Raw genomic sequence first — 16737 nt, 5'->3', positions numbered from 1 at the left:
TAGATGGTTTCACAGCTGAATTTTATCAAACATTTAGTGAACACCTAATACCCACCCTCCTTAAAGTTTTCCAAAAAGTAGAAGAGGAGAGAATGCTCCCAAACTCATTCTATGAGGCCAACATCACCCTAATACCAAAACCAGGCAAAGAAACCACAAAAAAAGAATATTACAGACCAATATCCCTGATGAACATAGATGTGAAAATACTCAACAAAATACTAGCAAACCAAATTCAAAAATACATCAAAAAGATCATCCATCATACACAAGTGGGATTCATCCCAGGGATGCAAGGATGGTACAACATTCGAAAATCCATCAACATCATCCACGACGTCAACAAAATGAAGGACAAAAACCACATGATCATCTCCATAGATGCTGAAAAGGCATTTGAAAAAATTCAACATCCATTCATGATAAAAACTGTCAACAAAATGGGTACAGAGGTCAAGTAACTCAACATAATAAAGACTGTGTATGACAAACCCACAGCCAACATTATACTTAACAGCGAGAAGCTGAAAGCTTTTTCTTTCGGATCAAGAACAAGACAAGGATGCCCACTCTCCCCACTTTTATTCAACATAGTTCTGGAGGTCCTAGCTACAGCAATCAGACAACACAAAGAAATAAAAGGCAACCAGACTGGTAAAGAAGAAGTCAAACTGTCACTATTTGCAGATGACATGATATTGTCCAAAAAAAACAACAACTAAAGAATCCACTCCAAAACTACTAGATCTAATATCTGAATTCAGCAAAGTTGCAGGATACAAAATTAATACACAGAAATCTGTTACATTCCTATACACTAACGATGAACTAGCAGAAAGACAAATCAGGAAAACAATTCCATTCACAGTTGCATCAAAAAGAATAAAATACCTAGGAATAAACCTAACCAAGGAAGTGAAAGACCTATAGTCTGAAAACTACAAGACACTCATGAGAGAGATTAAAGAAGATACTAATAAAAGGAAACACATCCCATGCTCACAGATAGGAAGAATTGTCAAAATGGCCATCCTGCCTAAAGCAATCCACAGTTTCAATGCAATCCCTATCTAAACACCAACAGCATTCTTCAATGAACTAGAGCAAATAGTTCTAAAATTCATATGGAACCACAAAAGACCCCAAATAGCCAAAGAAATCCCAAGAAGGAAGAATAAAGCAGGGGGAATTATGCTTCCTGATTTCAAGCTCTACTACAAAGACACAGTAATCAAGACTATTTGGTACTGGCACAAGAACAGACCCACAGACCAATGGAACAGACTAGAGAGCCCAGATATTAACCCAAGCATATATGGTCAATTAATATACGATAAAAGAGCCATGGATATACAATGGGGAAATGACAGTCTCTTCAACAGCTGGTGTTGGCAAAACTGGACAGCTACATCTAAAAGAATGAAAGTGGATTATTGTTTAACACCATACACAAAACAAAACTCAAAACAGATCAAAGATCTGAATGTAAGTCACGAAACCGTAAAACTCTTAGAAAAAGACATAGGCAAAAATCTCTTGGACATCAACATGTGCAACTTCTTCATGAACATATCTCCCCAGGCAAGGGAAACAAAAGCAAAAATGAACAAGTGGAACTATACCAAACTAAAAAGCTTCTGTACAGCAAAGGACACCATCAGTAGAACAAAAAGACATCCTACAGTATAGGAGAATATATTTATAAATGACATATCTGATAAGGGGTTGACATCCAAATTATATAAAGAGCTCACGTACCTCAACAAACAAAAAGCAAATAAGCCAATTAAAAAATGGTTGAAGAGCTGAACAGACACTTCTTCAAAGAAGAAATTCAGAGGACCAACAGGCACATGAAAAGATGCTCCACATCACTAATCATCAGAGAAATGCAAATTAAAACTACAATGAGATATCACCTCACACCAGGTTAGGATGGCCATCATAGAAAAGACAAAGAACAACAAAAGTTGGTGAGGATGTGGAGATAGGGGAACCTTCCTACACTGCTGGTGGGAATATGAATTTCAACCATTGTGGAAAGCAGTATGGAGGTTCCTCAAAAAGCTCAAAATAGATATACCATTTGACCCAGGAATTCCACTCCTAGGAATTTACCCTAAGAATGCAGGAGCCCAGTTTGCAACAACATGGATGGAGCTAGAGGGTATTATGCTCAGTGAAATAAGCCAGGTGTAGAAAGACAAGTATCAAATGATTTCACTCATCTGTGGAGTGTAAGAAAGAAGAAAGAAAATGAAGGAACAAAACAGCAGTGGGTTCACAGAACCCAAGAATGGACTAACAGTTGCCAAAGGGGAAAGGATCGGGGTGGGTGGGTGGAAAGGGAGGGAGAAGGGGGAAAAAGGGGCATTAAGATTAGCAGACATAATATGGGGTGGGGGGGCACAGGGAAGGCTGTACAACACAGAGAAGACAAGTAGTGACTCTATAGCATCTTTGTATGCTGATGGACAGTGACTGTAATGGGGTATGTGGTGGGGACTTGAGAAAGGGAGGAGTCTAGTAACCATAATGTTGCTCATGTAGTTGTACATTAATGATACAAAACTATAAATTGTAAACAAGTGTTCACTATTTTAGTTTTGTACATTTGAAGGTTTTCTACAATATACCTGTTATCTTTAGGTATGTTGTGTTAAATAACAGAAGTACTGGAATCAAAAAAACCTAGTTACCAACTAGATGAGTAGCCAACTTTCATTATTTCTCTTATACTCTCAGCTCCTATATCTGTGTAAAAAAGGGATTGGACTCAAATTCCAACATTCCTGCTAGTTCAATGTTTTTATGATTTAACTTAATATGACTTCTGCACTTTGAATTTGGCTTAACAATTGTAGCTATAATCTAGAATGCATTTATGGCTAAATCTGATCATCACCTTAATTGTTCACAACTGTTACCAAAATAGTATCAGTCTTACCTTAGCTGGGCCCTCATTCCTAGATATTTTGCATTTCCCAATACCCTGCATTTCCCAGAACATCTTTTCTTCAAGCATTATCTCTCTGTAGAGATAATTTTGTCAAAGAAAATAGAGGCCATCAGGCATAAGCTATTCTAGTTTCCCTGCCCTCCTTCAGCCCATCTTCACTTCTGTCTGTATCTCCAAGTCTTGTCCATCTGAGGCCCCTTTATAACCTAACCACAACTTAAATCTCTTACTTTACCTCTGTAATAGCTCCCCACTTAGCCTAGGCTCAATCATTTTCTCCCTGATCCTTAAATTTCTTTTGGTTTGGCTTCTTCAATTTGGCTTACAAACAGTAGTCAATTCCACATTTCTAAACAAATAAGAAACAAAAAGCCTTTTTTTAACCCTACTACCTCCTCAGGCTAGCTTGTTGGTTCCCTCTTTCTCATGACTACCATATTTTTAAATTCAGTTTCTACTAACTGGTTATATCACCTCAACTCCAACTCACTCTTTGCCCCATCACAGTCTACACTCCAGTCTCCACCACTCTGGGTTTTCCACTTCTCACTGCCACATACAATGATGAGCCTGTTTCAGGTCCTCATCATACCTCTCTTCTCTGCCAGTATTTCATGTCACAACTATGGCCCCTCCTTCAGGAAACTCTCCTCCCCTGAGTTCTGATATACCACTTTGCCATAAGCTTCCTACAGACTCATCCTTCAGTGGCATTTTCACTAGTCCACTAAAATGATGCTGTTCTCAGGTTCTTTCTCCACAATCCTCTTTTCTTCCTAGAACAGGGGTAGGCAAACCATAGCCTGTTAGCCAAATCCAGCCTGCAAACCAGACATAGCCCTTCACCTAATTTTGTCAATAACGCTTTATTGGAAGTCACAACTATTTGTTTGCCTACTGTCTGTGGCTAACTCACAGCAGAGTCGAGTAGTTGTGACATCAACAGTATGGCCCTTTAAGCCTAAAATATTTAGAAAAATATTATGGCCCTTTACAGAAAAAGTTTGCAAATCTCTGTTCTAGAAGGTAAAATATACCAAATAAATAGTCCTAATAACTTTTCCTGCCTTGGGATCTCCAATGCCAGCGCAATTAGGCCATCCGTCTCTGAGACCCTAGAGAACTTCCTAACTGTTCCTCCCAAGTTCTCTTACCATCTTCATCAATCTATCTCCTATAGTGCAACCAAAGCTAATAGTTCTAAAACTCACTTCCCTATTTAAAATTTTCCTCACAGGAGAGCTTTTTCACAACATGGCCCCTGCCTGTTCTATTCAACTTTCCAATTACTTCACCTATAAGAAATACTGAATTACTTAAGTTCTCCAGAACATATCATGCTGTCTATCACTTCTAGGCCCACCAAAGATTTACTACCAAATGCCTACACATTTTTCCAGTTTTGCCTTATACACAATCATCTACGTGAAGCCTTTCCTGACTATTCCACACTGAGTCTACCCCCATGTGCCCACTGTACTTTCTACATACTTCCATTCTAATAAGTATTTATTTGCTTTTGTTTCACTCTCTACTCGTCTACATGCTCCCTGAGGCACAGTAGGAGAATGTTTATTAAAGGCACAGGGTTTTAAAGTAGGAAACTAGGGCCAAATGCCAGTCCTGCCTCTTCCTAGTTGTATGTTCTTAAGCAAATTACTTCACTCATTTTCTTCATCTCTATAATGGCAATTTTCTGAGAATCATTTAAGATTATTCTTACAAGTGGAGTGCCTTGAACACAGTAAGTGCTCAACAATGACTGGTTATCATTATTTCCACTGTTTTATCTCAGTTCAAAATTCAAGTAACTGCTGAGTGAAATGATTCAAGCAAGCTAGTTCTGCACACATTATTTTCAGCTGCATAACGGATATTTTCACCTTAACATTTCATTCCCAAAACTTACTACATTTACTCCCGAACTGTTTCAACTATAGAGTGACCAACTTGTTAAGGTTTGCCTAGGACTTTCCTGGCTTGAACACTGAAAGTCTTGTGTCCTAAGAACTCCCTCAGTTCAGAACAAACCAGGACAGTCGATCTCCTTAAATTAGAGCTATGTTGCAAACAAAAACAGACTTGAGTTACTTTAAGACACAAACATGGGGAGGGCAGGAGAATTTTTTGGAAGAATATAGAGCAATTCACAGAACCAAAGGAAAAGCTGAAGAATCAGATCTATGAAAAAATCAGGATGAAAGCAAATCCACAGACGGGGGAGGCAGAATTAATGGAAGATTTCTTCGCAGTACTTTTGCCCAGATGGATCACTTAGGTCCAAGTCTCAGCTCACTCAAGATTTAAATGTCAGAAACAGCATTTGATTGGCTTAATCTGCATTATCCAGAAACGCTGAGGCACCTTAATTTACCAAAGGAGACAGGAGCATTTACATTAAAAATCCCATTAAGAGCTATCCTATGGTAGAATAGTAGCTTCCAAAAGCCAAATCAGAATGCTGTTTCCAAAAGCAAGGGGAACACAAATTAAAGTCACCAAAGCAACTGTTGCTAGAATGTGTCACGCCATGACATAGGCACCGTTATTCATGTTATTTTTCTTTCTGTCTTGGCAAACTCCTATTCATCCTTCAAGATGTATTAGCTCAAGTGTGATCTTTTGTGTAACCTTATTCAATTTCCCCAGGTATATAGTTAGCTGCTTCCTTTCTCCATGCTCTCATCAGTACTTTGCAAATTATGTACCTGTATCACAGAGCTTATGCTGTACACTAACATATGCTTAGTATCAGTCTCTCCCACTAAACTGAATTTCCCTAAAGTTCCAAGGACAATATTATTCATATTTATAATCTTTGGCATTAATAATACCTGCCTGGCATATAGCAAATGCTGAGTAAGTGTTTAATAAATGTTATCCAAATCACTAGGACATATGAAGAATCAAATTAAAAGGGAAGAGAGGAGCTATTATAAGTAAACATGCTGACAGTATCAAGGAGAAAGCAGACAAAGGGAAAGACAGGCTAGAAAAAAATTATGAACAGCAAAAATTTCACAAGCACAGAAATTAAGGACAAAATTCTGATAATTCTGAGAACTTGAAAGCATCACTTAAAACAAAAGCAAGAAACATTATCAATATGCATAATGGTAATTCTCTGAATCAAGAAAATAACTAAATTATATTCTATTTAAGAAGGCAAAGAAATGGACATTTCAAAACAAAAGAAAATTTTAATTGTTAATAAAGGTAATTTGGGCTGTGACAAAATTTTTCTTAATAGCAAAACTGCTAAGAGTGTAAATCACTCCCCTTGCATTTTAAACATTGCTTTAGCTTCAAAGTAAACAATAGAGATTTGTAAATGAGAACACAGCCAAACCTTACACTAGGAAAACAAAAAATCAATTCAGGAGTATTCTAAGTCATGGAAAGAGAATGCCACTGACTTTGTGAAGTTAGAATTTCTAAATATATTTTCTAACTCCTTTACTGGATACCAAGAAGTCAGGTTACTCTTTTTCACTTCAAATGTTATCCAGTCCATATCACATTTCACCGAAATTATTAAAATTTATTTCACCAAATGTAGTAACTGTGACAACATTAAACTCTTTTCTATCATCTGAACCCTCTGATCAATCTTAGCATCACTACTGGGATATATTCTGAAGCACACAGCACCATCAACTGAAGTTTAGGTTTTTTTTTTTAATAAAAAATGCTTAAACTGAAGATAATCAAGTCTTTAAAACTAACCTCCAGTTTACTGAAAACCTAGAAGGTGATTAAGAAATAGAAGGAACAAGTTAGGCAACACCACAAAGAAACAGATAAATCTAGGAATTGGGACATCCTATTAGGTTGAAATATATGGACTTGCCAATACTTGCGTGTTTTGAAACTCAAAAATGGCAATTTCGTGTGGTTCAATGTAATATAAGAAAGCTGGCCTTATTTCTTCAACAAATTAAAATGCATCTAAAAAACGGTGGGGGAAAAATAGCTAAAAGGTGGAAGCAACCCAACTATTCATCAGTGGATGAATAAATAAACAAAATGTGCTATATATGCAACGGAGTATTATTCAGCCATACAAAGGAGATTCTGACACATGCTAAAACATGGCCAACCTTGAAGACATTACGCCATGTAAAATAAGCCAGTCACAAAGGACAAATGCTGTATGATTCCACTTATATGAGGTTCCTAGAGTAGTCAATTAATAAAGACAGAAGTAGAAGGAAGGTTGCCAGGAGCTGGGGAGAGGGAATGAAGAGTTGTTTAATGGGGACAGAGTTTCAGTTGAGGAAGATGAAAAAGTTCTGGATATCGATAGTAGTGATGATTACACAACGAGTGGACTAATGTTGCAGATCTGTATACCTGAAATGATTAAAATGGCAAATATTATGTATATTTTACATAATTTAAAAAATGGTGGGAGGAACTTGTACTAGATTAAAGTAGACCTAAGAAACATAACCAAATGTGATCAGATCTTGTTTAATCATAGCTCTAAAAACCAAATGCTTTACAAAAACTTTTAAGGGACAACTGGGGAAATTTAAATGTGGACTGGATTAGATTAGTGAATTATTGATTGTGTCAGGGTGATATATTTACATAAGAACACATTCTTATTTTTTAGAGAAGCAGTCTTAAGACTTTAAGAATAAAATGTCATGATGTCAGCTACATACAGATGAACAAAAGATGAAGCAGTAACAGTAAATTATAACTTATTAAATCTAAGTGATGTGCATATGGGATTAAATATACTATTCTCTCTACTTCTCTATATGTTGGAACATTTTTATGATTAAAAAAAGATTTTAAAATTATTTCACTATTCATGTGTCCTAATCTCCCAACACTTTACCTATCATAACAATAAGTCGGGACTTGATTTGGGAAGCAGTAGGAAAAGGCACTAAAAGATCAAAAGTTTCAGTTCAAAAATACACTTTAGGAAAAGTAATGTGCTAGTGGTACCTATGGGGTACTCACTCAAAAAATATTTTAGTGCTTACTTGGTTCCAGCCACTGTACTAAGTAGGCAATGGTATATATATAATTTGTGCCCTCAAAACGATCACAATCTAGTAGGAGAAACAGATAAAACATAATGAAAATACATTATCACAACTACAATGAGAAAGATACACTCAGAGCTCTTCAGGAGCAAAGAAGGATACCTAATTCAACCTAGGAGAATATGGAGGACTCAGAATGATTTCCCAGAAGAGCTAAGCCCAGAGTTGATCATTTAAGAGAGGTAGGAATTAGCTAGGCAACAGGAGGCAGGGAAGGATATTCCAGTCAGCAGGATGGCCCTGAGAACAGAAATAGCACTGGCAAGCAGGGGAGGGCAGGATTCCAGATTATGTATAAGCATGTAAGAAGTTCAGTGTTGCTAGAGCTTAAAGGGAGGAGGCAGGAGAGGAGTGGCAGACTGATCCTGGAGAAATAATCAGTTATTACACTAACTGAAAAATCTCACAAACCCGAGGAAGAACACCACTCTGGAGGCAACTTGTAAACCACCAGGTAATAAATAATAAAGCCGCATGTAGGCTGGAGGCAGGGCCAAAATCCAGAGATGGCACAGATTCAAGCTACATGACTGACATCTGACTGCATGTGAAAAATGAGGAAGGAGTCTAAGGAGCCATTCAAGTTTCACGTTCAGATTGCAATGAAAGTAATGATGCCACGAAAAAGGAAGAAAAGGCACAACAGCTTCAAACACTTGGAGCTTGAGGAGCTGATGTGATGCTGATATGATTCCATTTCCAGCAGATGTTTAAAACAGATTAAGTCCCTCACACTGAAATAATGGTTAAAACTAAGGAAGCTGCTAATGCAGGCAAGGACAACAGTCTACAGAGAAGAGAATCACAGACAGACCTCAAAAAGTGCCTACACTCAAAGAAAAGGAAGAAGAGCTGGCAAAGCCAACCACAAAAGAGTAATTAGTGAGGTAGAATGCCCTGTTAAGTGAATTCAAGAAAAGATAATTATAGTGTACCTGCTATATGACACAGAGATTCCTGAAAAACTTCATATTCTGTAAAAGTAGGAAGAGAGAGGAAAATACACCAACATGGTTAGGATAATAAGCACCTTAATTAAAACAGAACATACAGGTGAATGGGCAACATGCAACTCCTGAGCTTGTTGTGCTCAACTGTGTTTCTGTGCTTAAAATTGTGTTCAGTTGTTAAGGAGTGCTAAACATAAAACTGAATATGAACCAACAGGAATTTTATATTAACATCATTTCTCTTCACCACTCAAGTATGAATTAGTTCATGTTACAGAAATAGATTATAGCAGAACAGACTTGTCAAAGGAAGGCTAGACAACAGTACCAGTGCTATGTAGTCATCAAAATAAATTATTAGTATCTTAGACTATTGTACCTTTCACTCCCAAAAGTAGAGTTTTCAAGTACATTATCTAGTCTCTCTTCTCAAAGAGTACTTATTAACTTTTATATACTAGTCAGTAAATGGCCAGTCTTTTGCCCAAGGTCCCTACCTTCAGCGGGCTTCTTGACAGAGCCCACATACTTCAAAAGCCATACTTATATAGAATTTGTTATACATCACAGGAATTTATCCCAAAGAAGTAAAGGAAAATTCACATAGGAAAGCATTAGACAGAAGGAAAAGACTAGGGACTCAGAGTACTAAATATGTTATTAGTCAGTCAGGAAAGCCCTCTGGAGAACTTCTGAAGGGTTTTTTTTTTAACTAAAGTGACATGCTGTGGCAGAATTCTAATCTTGGTGTTCCAGAGATACATGAAGGAGTGAGTGAAGAGTTTGCCAAGGTGAGCTTCATTAAACAGAGAGCAAAAGAAGGTATACAGGAGAATAGTATATACAAAGGCTTGGAGAGAAAATCATACTGGTTACTCCACTAACTCAGGTTCTTTGTCACATGCCTGGCACAAAGGAGATAGAAGGAAAAGTGGCAGGGTGAGGTAGAAAAGATAGGGCCTTTTATGGAATTATGTATGGCATGCTAAGGACTTTTAATTTTATCTTGAAGGCAACAGGAATGATCATACCCAGAAAGTAATTCTGAAAGATCAATCCACAAGATACACTGGGAGGGAAGATACTGGAGACAGAGAAACGAGGTAACTTGTACAGGCCAGAATGATAGGGGCCTAAACTTGGACTATAGTAGTTAAGGATGGTAAAAATGGTAAAATTTCAGAGCCCTTCAGATGACTAATACAGGAAAGTTGAAGGAAGGGAAGAGAAGAGAGTCCAGGATATAGTTTTAGGCTTGAACAATTAGGTAGTACCACTTACCAACAGAGATTTCAGAGAGAGAAGCAAGTATGGAACTGCTAGTTGAATTTGCACAAGAGAAAATGTATACAGCTGACCGTGAACAACTTCGGGGTTGAGGACACTGACTCCTGTGCAATCGAAAATCTGCATAGAACTTGTGACCCCCAAAAACTTAACTACTAATAAACTATTTACCAGAAGCCTTACTTACCAGAAAGTTGATCAAGACATATTTTGTATGTTCCATGTATTACATACTGTATTCTTACAATAAAGCTAGAGAAAAAATAAAATGTTTTTTCAAATTGTTGCAAATCTCCAAAATACTTTCCAATATATTTATTGAAAAATATCTGCATATAAATGGACCTATGCAGTTTAAACCCATGTTGTTCAAGTGTCAACTGTATTATCCTTAGTATTAGACATTAAAGCATCAGGTTTTAAGTATTACGCCCAATGATATGAGTTTTTGTTTGTGGTGAAACCAACTAACGGCTCCTTTCTAATAAGGTAACTTTACAAGAATAAAAGGGAAAAAAAGGCAAATCAAAAGTTAAATAAGCTGTCAAAGATTTTTAGTAGCAAGGTTTTAAAATACCAAAATAGTAATTTCTGTATATAGTCCAGATTTTTATATATTTTCCCCATGGACTTTCAAGATCTACTTCATACTAGTCAAGTCTTAGGCTCCGCTCTGTGGAGAGACAGTAAAGCAGTGAGCAGGAGTTCTGGATTTAACGTCAAGCTGCTCCACTATAAGTTTAGGTTTTATCACTTACCACCCTATGACTTAGGGCTAGTTACTTAAGTATTGTAGGTCTCAAGTTTCCTCTGCAGTAAATGTGGATGATAAAAGTACATACTTCATAGGATTGTTGTGAAGACCAAGTAAGTAATCAATATGAAGTACTTGATACAGGTACATTTTAAACACCATAAATGTTAAGATTTTTAAAATAATTAGTATTAATTATTGATATGATGAATGTTACATCCCCTAGGCATACAGAAACAAGAATAAAAGCTGACCTGGATGGCAGTTACCTGAGTGTTCGATTTGTAAGTACTTCCTAAACTGGAGTATTTCTATTTTGTGCAATTTTCTGTATTTGTTAAGTTCAAAAAAAAATTTTTTTTTAAGGAAAATAACCTAAGAACCAATGCTTACATGAAAGGTCTGGTACTAAAACCACACACATAAAAGACCAAATAAAAGTAATTAAGAGGTTCCCTCTACTGCGCATTTCCTAGTTTTAGCTGCAAAATCCATTCCCCCTACTCAAGCTCCAAACTGCTACCATAATTACTCCTTCCCTACCTCCATCTATAAACCTCAAGAAAATCTCTATCCCCTTTCTCTTCTGTGAGCTAGAGAAAGGGAAAGAAGGGAAGGAGGAGGTTCAAATTCTCATTCCATGTTAAAAATCCCCAGTTTTGATTTTTTGGAAAATTTCTCTTTGCATAAGGGGTAATAGCACTATTTCTCCAGAATTAGTTCTAGATATGACTTCTAGTCACCTTACATCTTCTAACTCTACTCTGGCATAAATTACTTTAGCTCTCCCTATCAGTAAGTTTTCCTTGCCACAGACACATTCTCAGACCACAACAGGCCACCTGGAAGTCTCATCTCTTCACTCCCTAAAGTAATTTCTCTTATTCACCCCAATCTTTGTTCACTTATTTCTCCAGTGCCTTATTCAAGTTTAGAACATATTTCCTATAAAACTCAGCAAGTTTCCCTCTGTGAAGCCATTCCTGATGACTGATTATGAAATTGCTTTCTTCCTCAACCCTCTCCCCACTCACAATTACCCAATGTAACTCTGTACTTTTATTTTCTTTAGAAAATATATATTTTATTTTTGCACCTAACATTTTATTTGTTTATCAGCTGGCTGTATAATTTATGTTTTATATTTTCTTTACATTTGAAAAGGTAGAAATAATAGCTCATCAAAGTAAATCTTACTGTTTTGAAAGAGCCTGATAATACAACTAACTACTTAGTCCCAGAGCTAAGTTGTACTATAAGTTTCTAATGTTACACAGTTGCTGATGTTTATGACTAAATTAGACTTAGTTACACCTAAATCCACAATAAAGGCACTTGATCAGATTTCACCCTAGTTTACTCTGTAGTCACATGACTAGTACCCCCTTCTCTCTCAGCAGTCCTACTACATCCTCTCAGGACTCTTCAATTACTGCTCCCTCATGTCTGGAATGTCTCTTCCTTGCCCTCTCCCTTTTCATACCCTTTGCTAAGCCATCTTTGTTTCTTCCTTCAGCTCACTCCCACTCATCCAATAGGAATCAACCAGAAAATCTCCTTTGACTGTTCAGCTCCAAGTTAGGATCTTCTCATGCATTCTCAGAATACACTTATTGAGGTATTGCATTGTAAATATAAGTTGATTTTTCTATTGCTCCCACTGAACTGTAAACTCCTTGAGGTACAGACTGAATTTTACTCCTTTTTGCATCCCCAAGACATAACACTGTTAGACACCCAACAATTAGTGAAGGCTCATACCCACTTGGTGACCTGGTGCAGCTACATAAGCACTCTTGAGTTTCCTCATCTAAAGTACTTTCCTCCTGTAAAGTGGAGATAATGCTATACTTAGCTCATAATGTTGTTGTAAAGATTAAATGAAGTATTGTGAAGCTCTTAGTATAGTGTCTGCCACATAGAACTACAGTTTGAATGTCTGCTATTGCATGCTTTTGCATTATCAATAATGTATACATTACTCTAATGTATCCTGGGAAATGTAATGTTGTAACCAATATTCTCAGGCTGGAAGACTTAGCAACCTATGCATCTTTTTCACGGATCTAGAGATCACTGGTTATGTTACTGGATCATCAGCAAATAGTTACTGTGTACCTAGAACGTGCAGGAATCCTTCCTAGGTATTATTGAGCTCCCAGAACACAATAATAGAGGTAAATAATAAAACAAAAACCTGTACCAATATCCACGAGAATAAAAAATGTTATTAGTTCTTCTGTACAAGCAATATGGGTATTTTTCAAACTAACTAAGTTTTCCTTTATAAATAGGTTAAGCTTCAAGAACAATTGCTGACGAAGAAAGTTCAAAACCAACTCCTACCATCAAGCGGACCAATAACAGAAGGTAGTTCCAAAATTTCTTGTTGCTATTCCTAAAGTTTCACTTTTGCTTAGAAGTACTTCTCACAAAAGACAGTGAACCACGACCAGGACAGAGATAGACGATCTTTACGTCTCATTCAAATGGAAATTCCACAGTAGTTCCCTAGGTTTTTTCCTATTAGTATTTAATTTCGTAGCTCTGAAAAATGGCCTGAGTTTTTTGTCTGTTATTCTACAAAACAGAATGCTGAATGGTATATTTTACCCACCACTTTCTCTCTAACATAGAATGAAATGCACTTCTTAGTCACACTGGCCCCTTAGCAAGAACTACAAAACTGCAAATCACGTCAACTGGTATTAGAAAAGGAGGCGGTGCTTAAAACCACTTTCCCCTTAACAAACCCAGAGGTCAGAGTCCCAAGTGAAGTTTGTGCATTATACTACATTGCTTTTGGCAGCTGCAGAGACCTCTAGCGCTGCCTCAGTAAGCCGAGTTTGCTAATATTACCTGCTAATGTCACCTTAATGAGACAATGGCAACATGCTGACTAGCAACGAACTGAGTGACCATGATGTTTACAGTCTGCAACCACTCGGAAATTCTACTAAGTTGGAGCAAAAGGTATATACAAGGCCGTATGAACCTATGTATTCCATTTATTTTAATAAAACAGGTCCAATACATTATTATCCTATGCATACCCCAACTACATGAAAGGCTGAGAAAACACGGACAGCGTGTCTTTCAAAGCCTCAAGACAATAGATGGTAAACTACTGTCCACCTTCACCTCGCTCCGAACGCCAGCAGTAACAGGAGTATGAGCTGGAACAGCTTAACATGACTGGTCCCAAGGACAGCACTTAGAATATAAGAAAATGGTCCTGGCGCATCTTACCCTCCCCCATCCACCACATTCAAACAAGTCAGTTACCCGTCTGGTCCCCACCCCCCTCTGCGGGCCGCTACCGCCCGCCTGGGCCCGGCTCGCAGAACAGAGGCGCTGGGACCCGCAGAGCCGAAGCTCCAGGTGCGGCAGCGCGGGAGGCACTGAGGGGGCTGCGCGGGGCGGAAGGCTGCACAGGTAGAGGTCGTGAGCCAGGCCGCCCCCTAGGCGGTACGGTGGACTGACTGGGGCGTCAGCATCCCCGGCCCCCGATGCTCCGGCCCGCGGACCCCGCCTCAGCTCCACATCCCTTCCGCGCCGACAGCAGGCCGCGCCCGCGTGACGGAGCCGAAAACCCTGGCATTCCCTGGTCCCCACGAGCGCAGCTCCGGCGGGAGGCTGCGTTCCCTCGCCCGCTCTGCCCAGCCCTGAGCCGCGGGGACCGAGGCGGTGGCCAATTCTGACCCACCTCGAGCCGGCAAGAACCAGAGTGGCGCCAGCCCCCAGCCCCTCCCCGTCGCCGTGGGGCTGGCGCGGGCAGACGGGTGAGCCCGGAGGGCCCAGACCGCGGAAGCACACTCACTTCTACATCCCGACCCTTGTTCTTAAAGCTCTTGATTCGGTGGTTCTCCAAGCCGGGGTTCTCGGCCATGGCTGCGCGCGGCTCCGGCGGCGGGTACTCCGGCGGCGGCAGCGAGTCTCGGCGCAGGAGGGGATGGAAGGGGGAGGAAGGGAGAGGGCGGGAGGCGAAGAGGGCACGGGGAGGAGAGAGCACGTTCCGTGACGCCTCCGAGCGCGAGGTGGCAGCAGCGCCACGGGAGGTAGAGGCCCGCAGCCTGCCCGGGCGGGGTGGGAATGGCGCTGAGGAGTGGTGCGCGCCCGCGGGAGGTGACGTCACATGACCGGGGGCGGCCACCGTTCTGGACTCTCACCGACAGTTCTCGGGAGGACCCCCGCACCCCCAGCAAGACTTCCCTGTCAACCCCTCGGGGCTGCAAGTCATGTGCCGGCAATGGAGCCCTACTGAGCGGCTTTTACTGCCCCTAGAAGCGGAGCTGAGGGCGGAAACTACAGTTCCCAGCATGCCAGATTCCGGCGGGGGTAATTCTCCGGGCCTTGACAAAGCGAGGAGAATGCCGGGAACCCAACGCGCGCGGCTGTCCCCTGTACGCTCTCCGAGAGCCTGCGGCGCGAAGCTCCGCCCCCATAGACGCCTCTGGGCGGGGAGGTGGGTGTGGCTTCCCCCGAGACGGCACCTTGTTCCCTCTGGGGGGCCGGGCTTCCTGGGAGGTGCCCTTCTCTCTGCCTATAACCTAGAAAATTAGAAACGAATCGACGGTAGGTGCTTTGTTCTCTTGCTTCTTTGAAATCTCCTCCAAAGAACAGCAGCTCCCTTCCTTAGCTGTTCTCTTGCTTTGCTTTGGTTTTGTAAATATTTTTTTCACCTTATTTGTGCATATGTATGTATGTGATATGTGTGTTTGCATGTGTGCTACCTGGCGTTCCGCACTGGAATTAAGCCCAGTGAGAGCTGGGACTTCGATTGGTTTACTGCTGAATCCCTCACGTCAAAACGGCGCCGAGCATGTCGGAATTACTTGGTAAATACTTGAATTAGCTCTCTAGCGTCTCTGTTTCTTCGTCGTCGTCCTCAGGCTGGGTCTCCAACCTTCCCTCTGGCAGTTCTGCATTTCCTTGTCCCCAGCACCTCTTGCTCCACCACCAGGCACAGTCTCTCTCCTCAGCCTTCAGGAAACTGTCAGCCCTGGCTGTAGACTCTCCAGTTAAGTATCTCCCCTTAAGGTCAGCTGAGGAATGATCAAGGGAAATTTAAACTGATATCACTAATAGTGAGTTGATTTCTGCAGCAGGTGGGCTTTTTAAATTTTATGTGAAAAAATTCATTTTCAGAATCCATGTTAGATATAAGCAGGTACGTGATGTTACAGTACAATTCCAATTGTGAGGTCATTCAAAAGTTAGTAGAAATACAACCACTAATAGATTAGTAAAGACATTCTTTCAAAGCAAAAAGGCTTTAAAGGAGCCTGAGGTCGAGGTGTCATGAATTTACAGGCCTTTGGTGGCCAGACTATGTGAGTGGTGGGATGTGATCTGTTAATTAACACATGCCCATTTAAAGGCTTCAGACTACTGTTTGGGTATTGAACTGTGGGCCAGTCTTGCCAAAGATCCAGTTTTTCCAGGGAAACCAAAAAGCTGGTTCTTTTTTCTTCATTTTTAAATGTTGTTTCACAATTTTCTAATGCACTTCAGTGAATCAGTCACTTAAGAACTCCAGATCCTCACTTGGTAATATCTGATTCTTGTCCAACCACTCATTTGAAGGGATAAAACAAACAAAAAACAAAGTTTAGAATGAATAGAATACTTCAACTCTAGTTCTTAAGGTGATAGAAGTTAAGTGTTTGCCATTCTCCCTGACTGACTGGAAAAAAAACTCCAGACTATTGTTCAATCTCTGTT

General features: G+C 39.9%; 1 protein-coding gene across 1 annotated transcript in view; it reads right to left on the bottom strand.

Annotated features, from left to right (window-relative positions):
* Positions 1-15055, bottom strand: part of KPNA3 (karyopherin subunit alpha 3) — a 104746-nt gene extending 89691 nt beyond the window's left edge. The window contains exon 1 of the mRNA XM_036932555.2: positions 14834-15055. Within this exon, the coding sequence (XP_036788450.1) occupies positions 14834-14902 (69 nt within the window). The 5' untranslated portion in view covers positions 14903-15055. The remainder of the gene's footprint in view (positions 1-14833) is intronic.
* Positions 15056-16737: the final 1682 nt, after the last annotated feature.

This window comes from Manis pentadactyla, chromosome 17, assembly GCF_030020395.1.
Source record: "Manis pentadactyla isolate mManPen7 chromosome 17, mManPen7.hap1, whole genome shotgun sequence".
Classification (NCBI taxonomy): domain Eukaryota; kingdom Metazoa; phylum Chordata; class Mammalia; order Pholidota; family Manidae; genus Manis; species Manis pentadactyla.
Note: the sequence above shows the minus strand (reverse complement) of the source record. Positions and strands in the feature narration are given on the sequence as shown.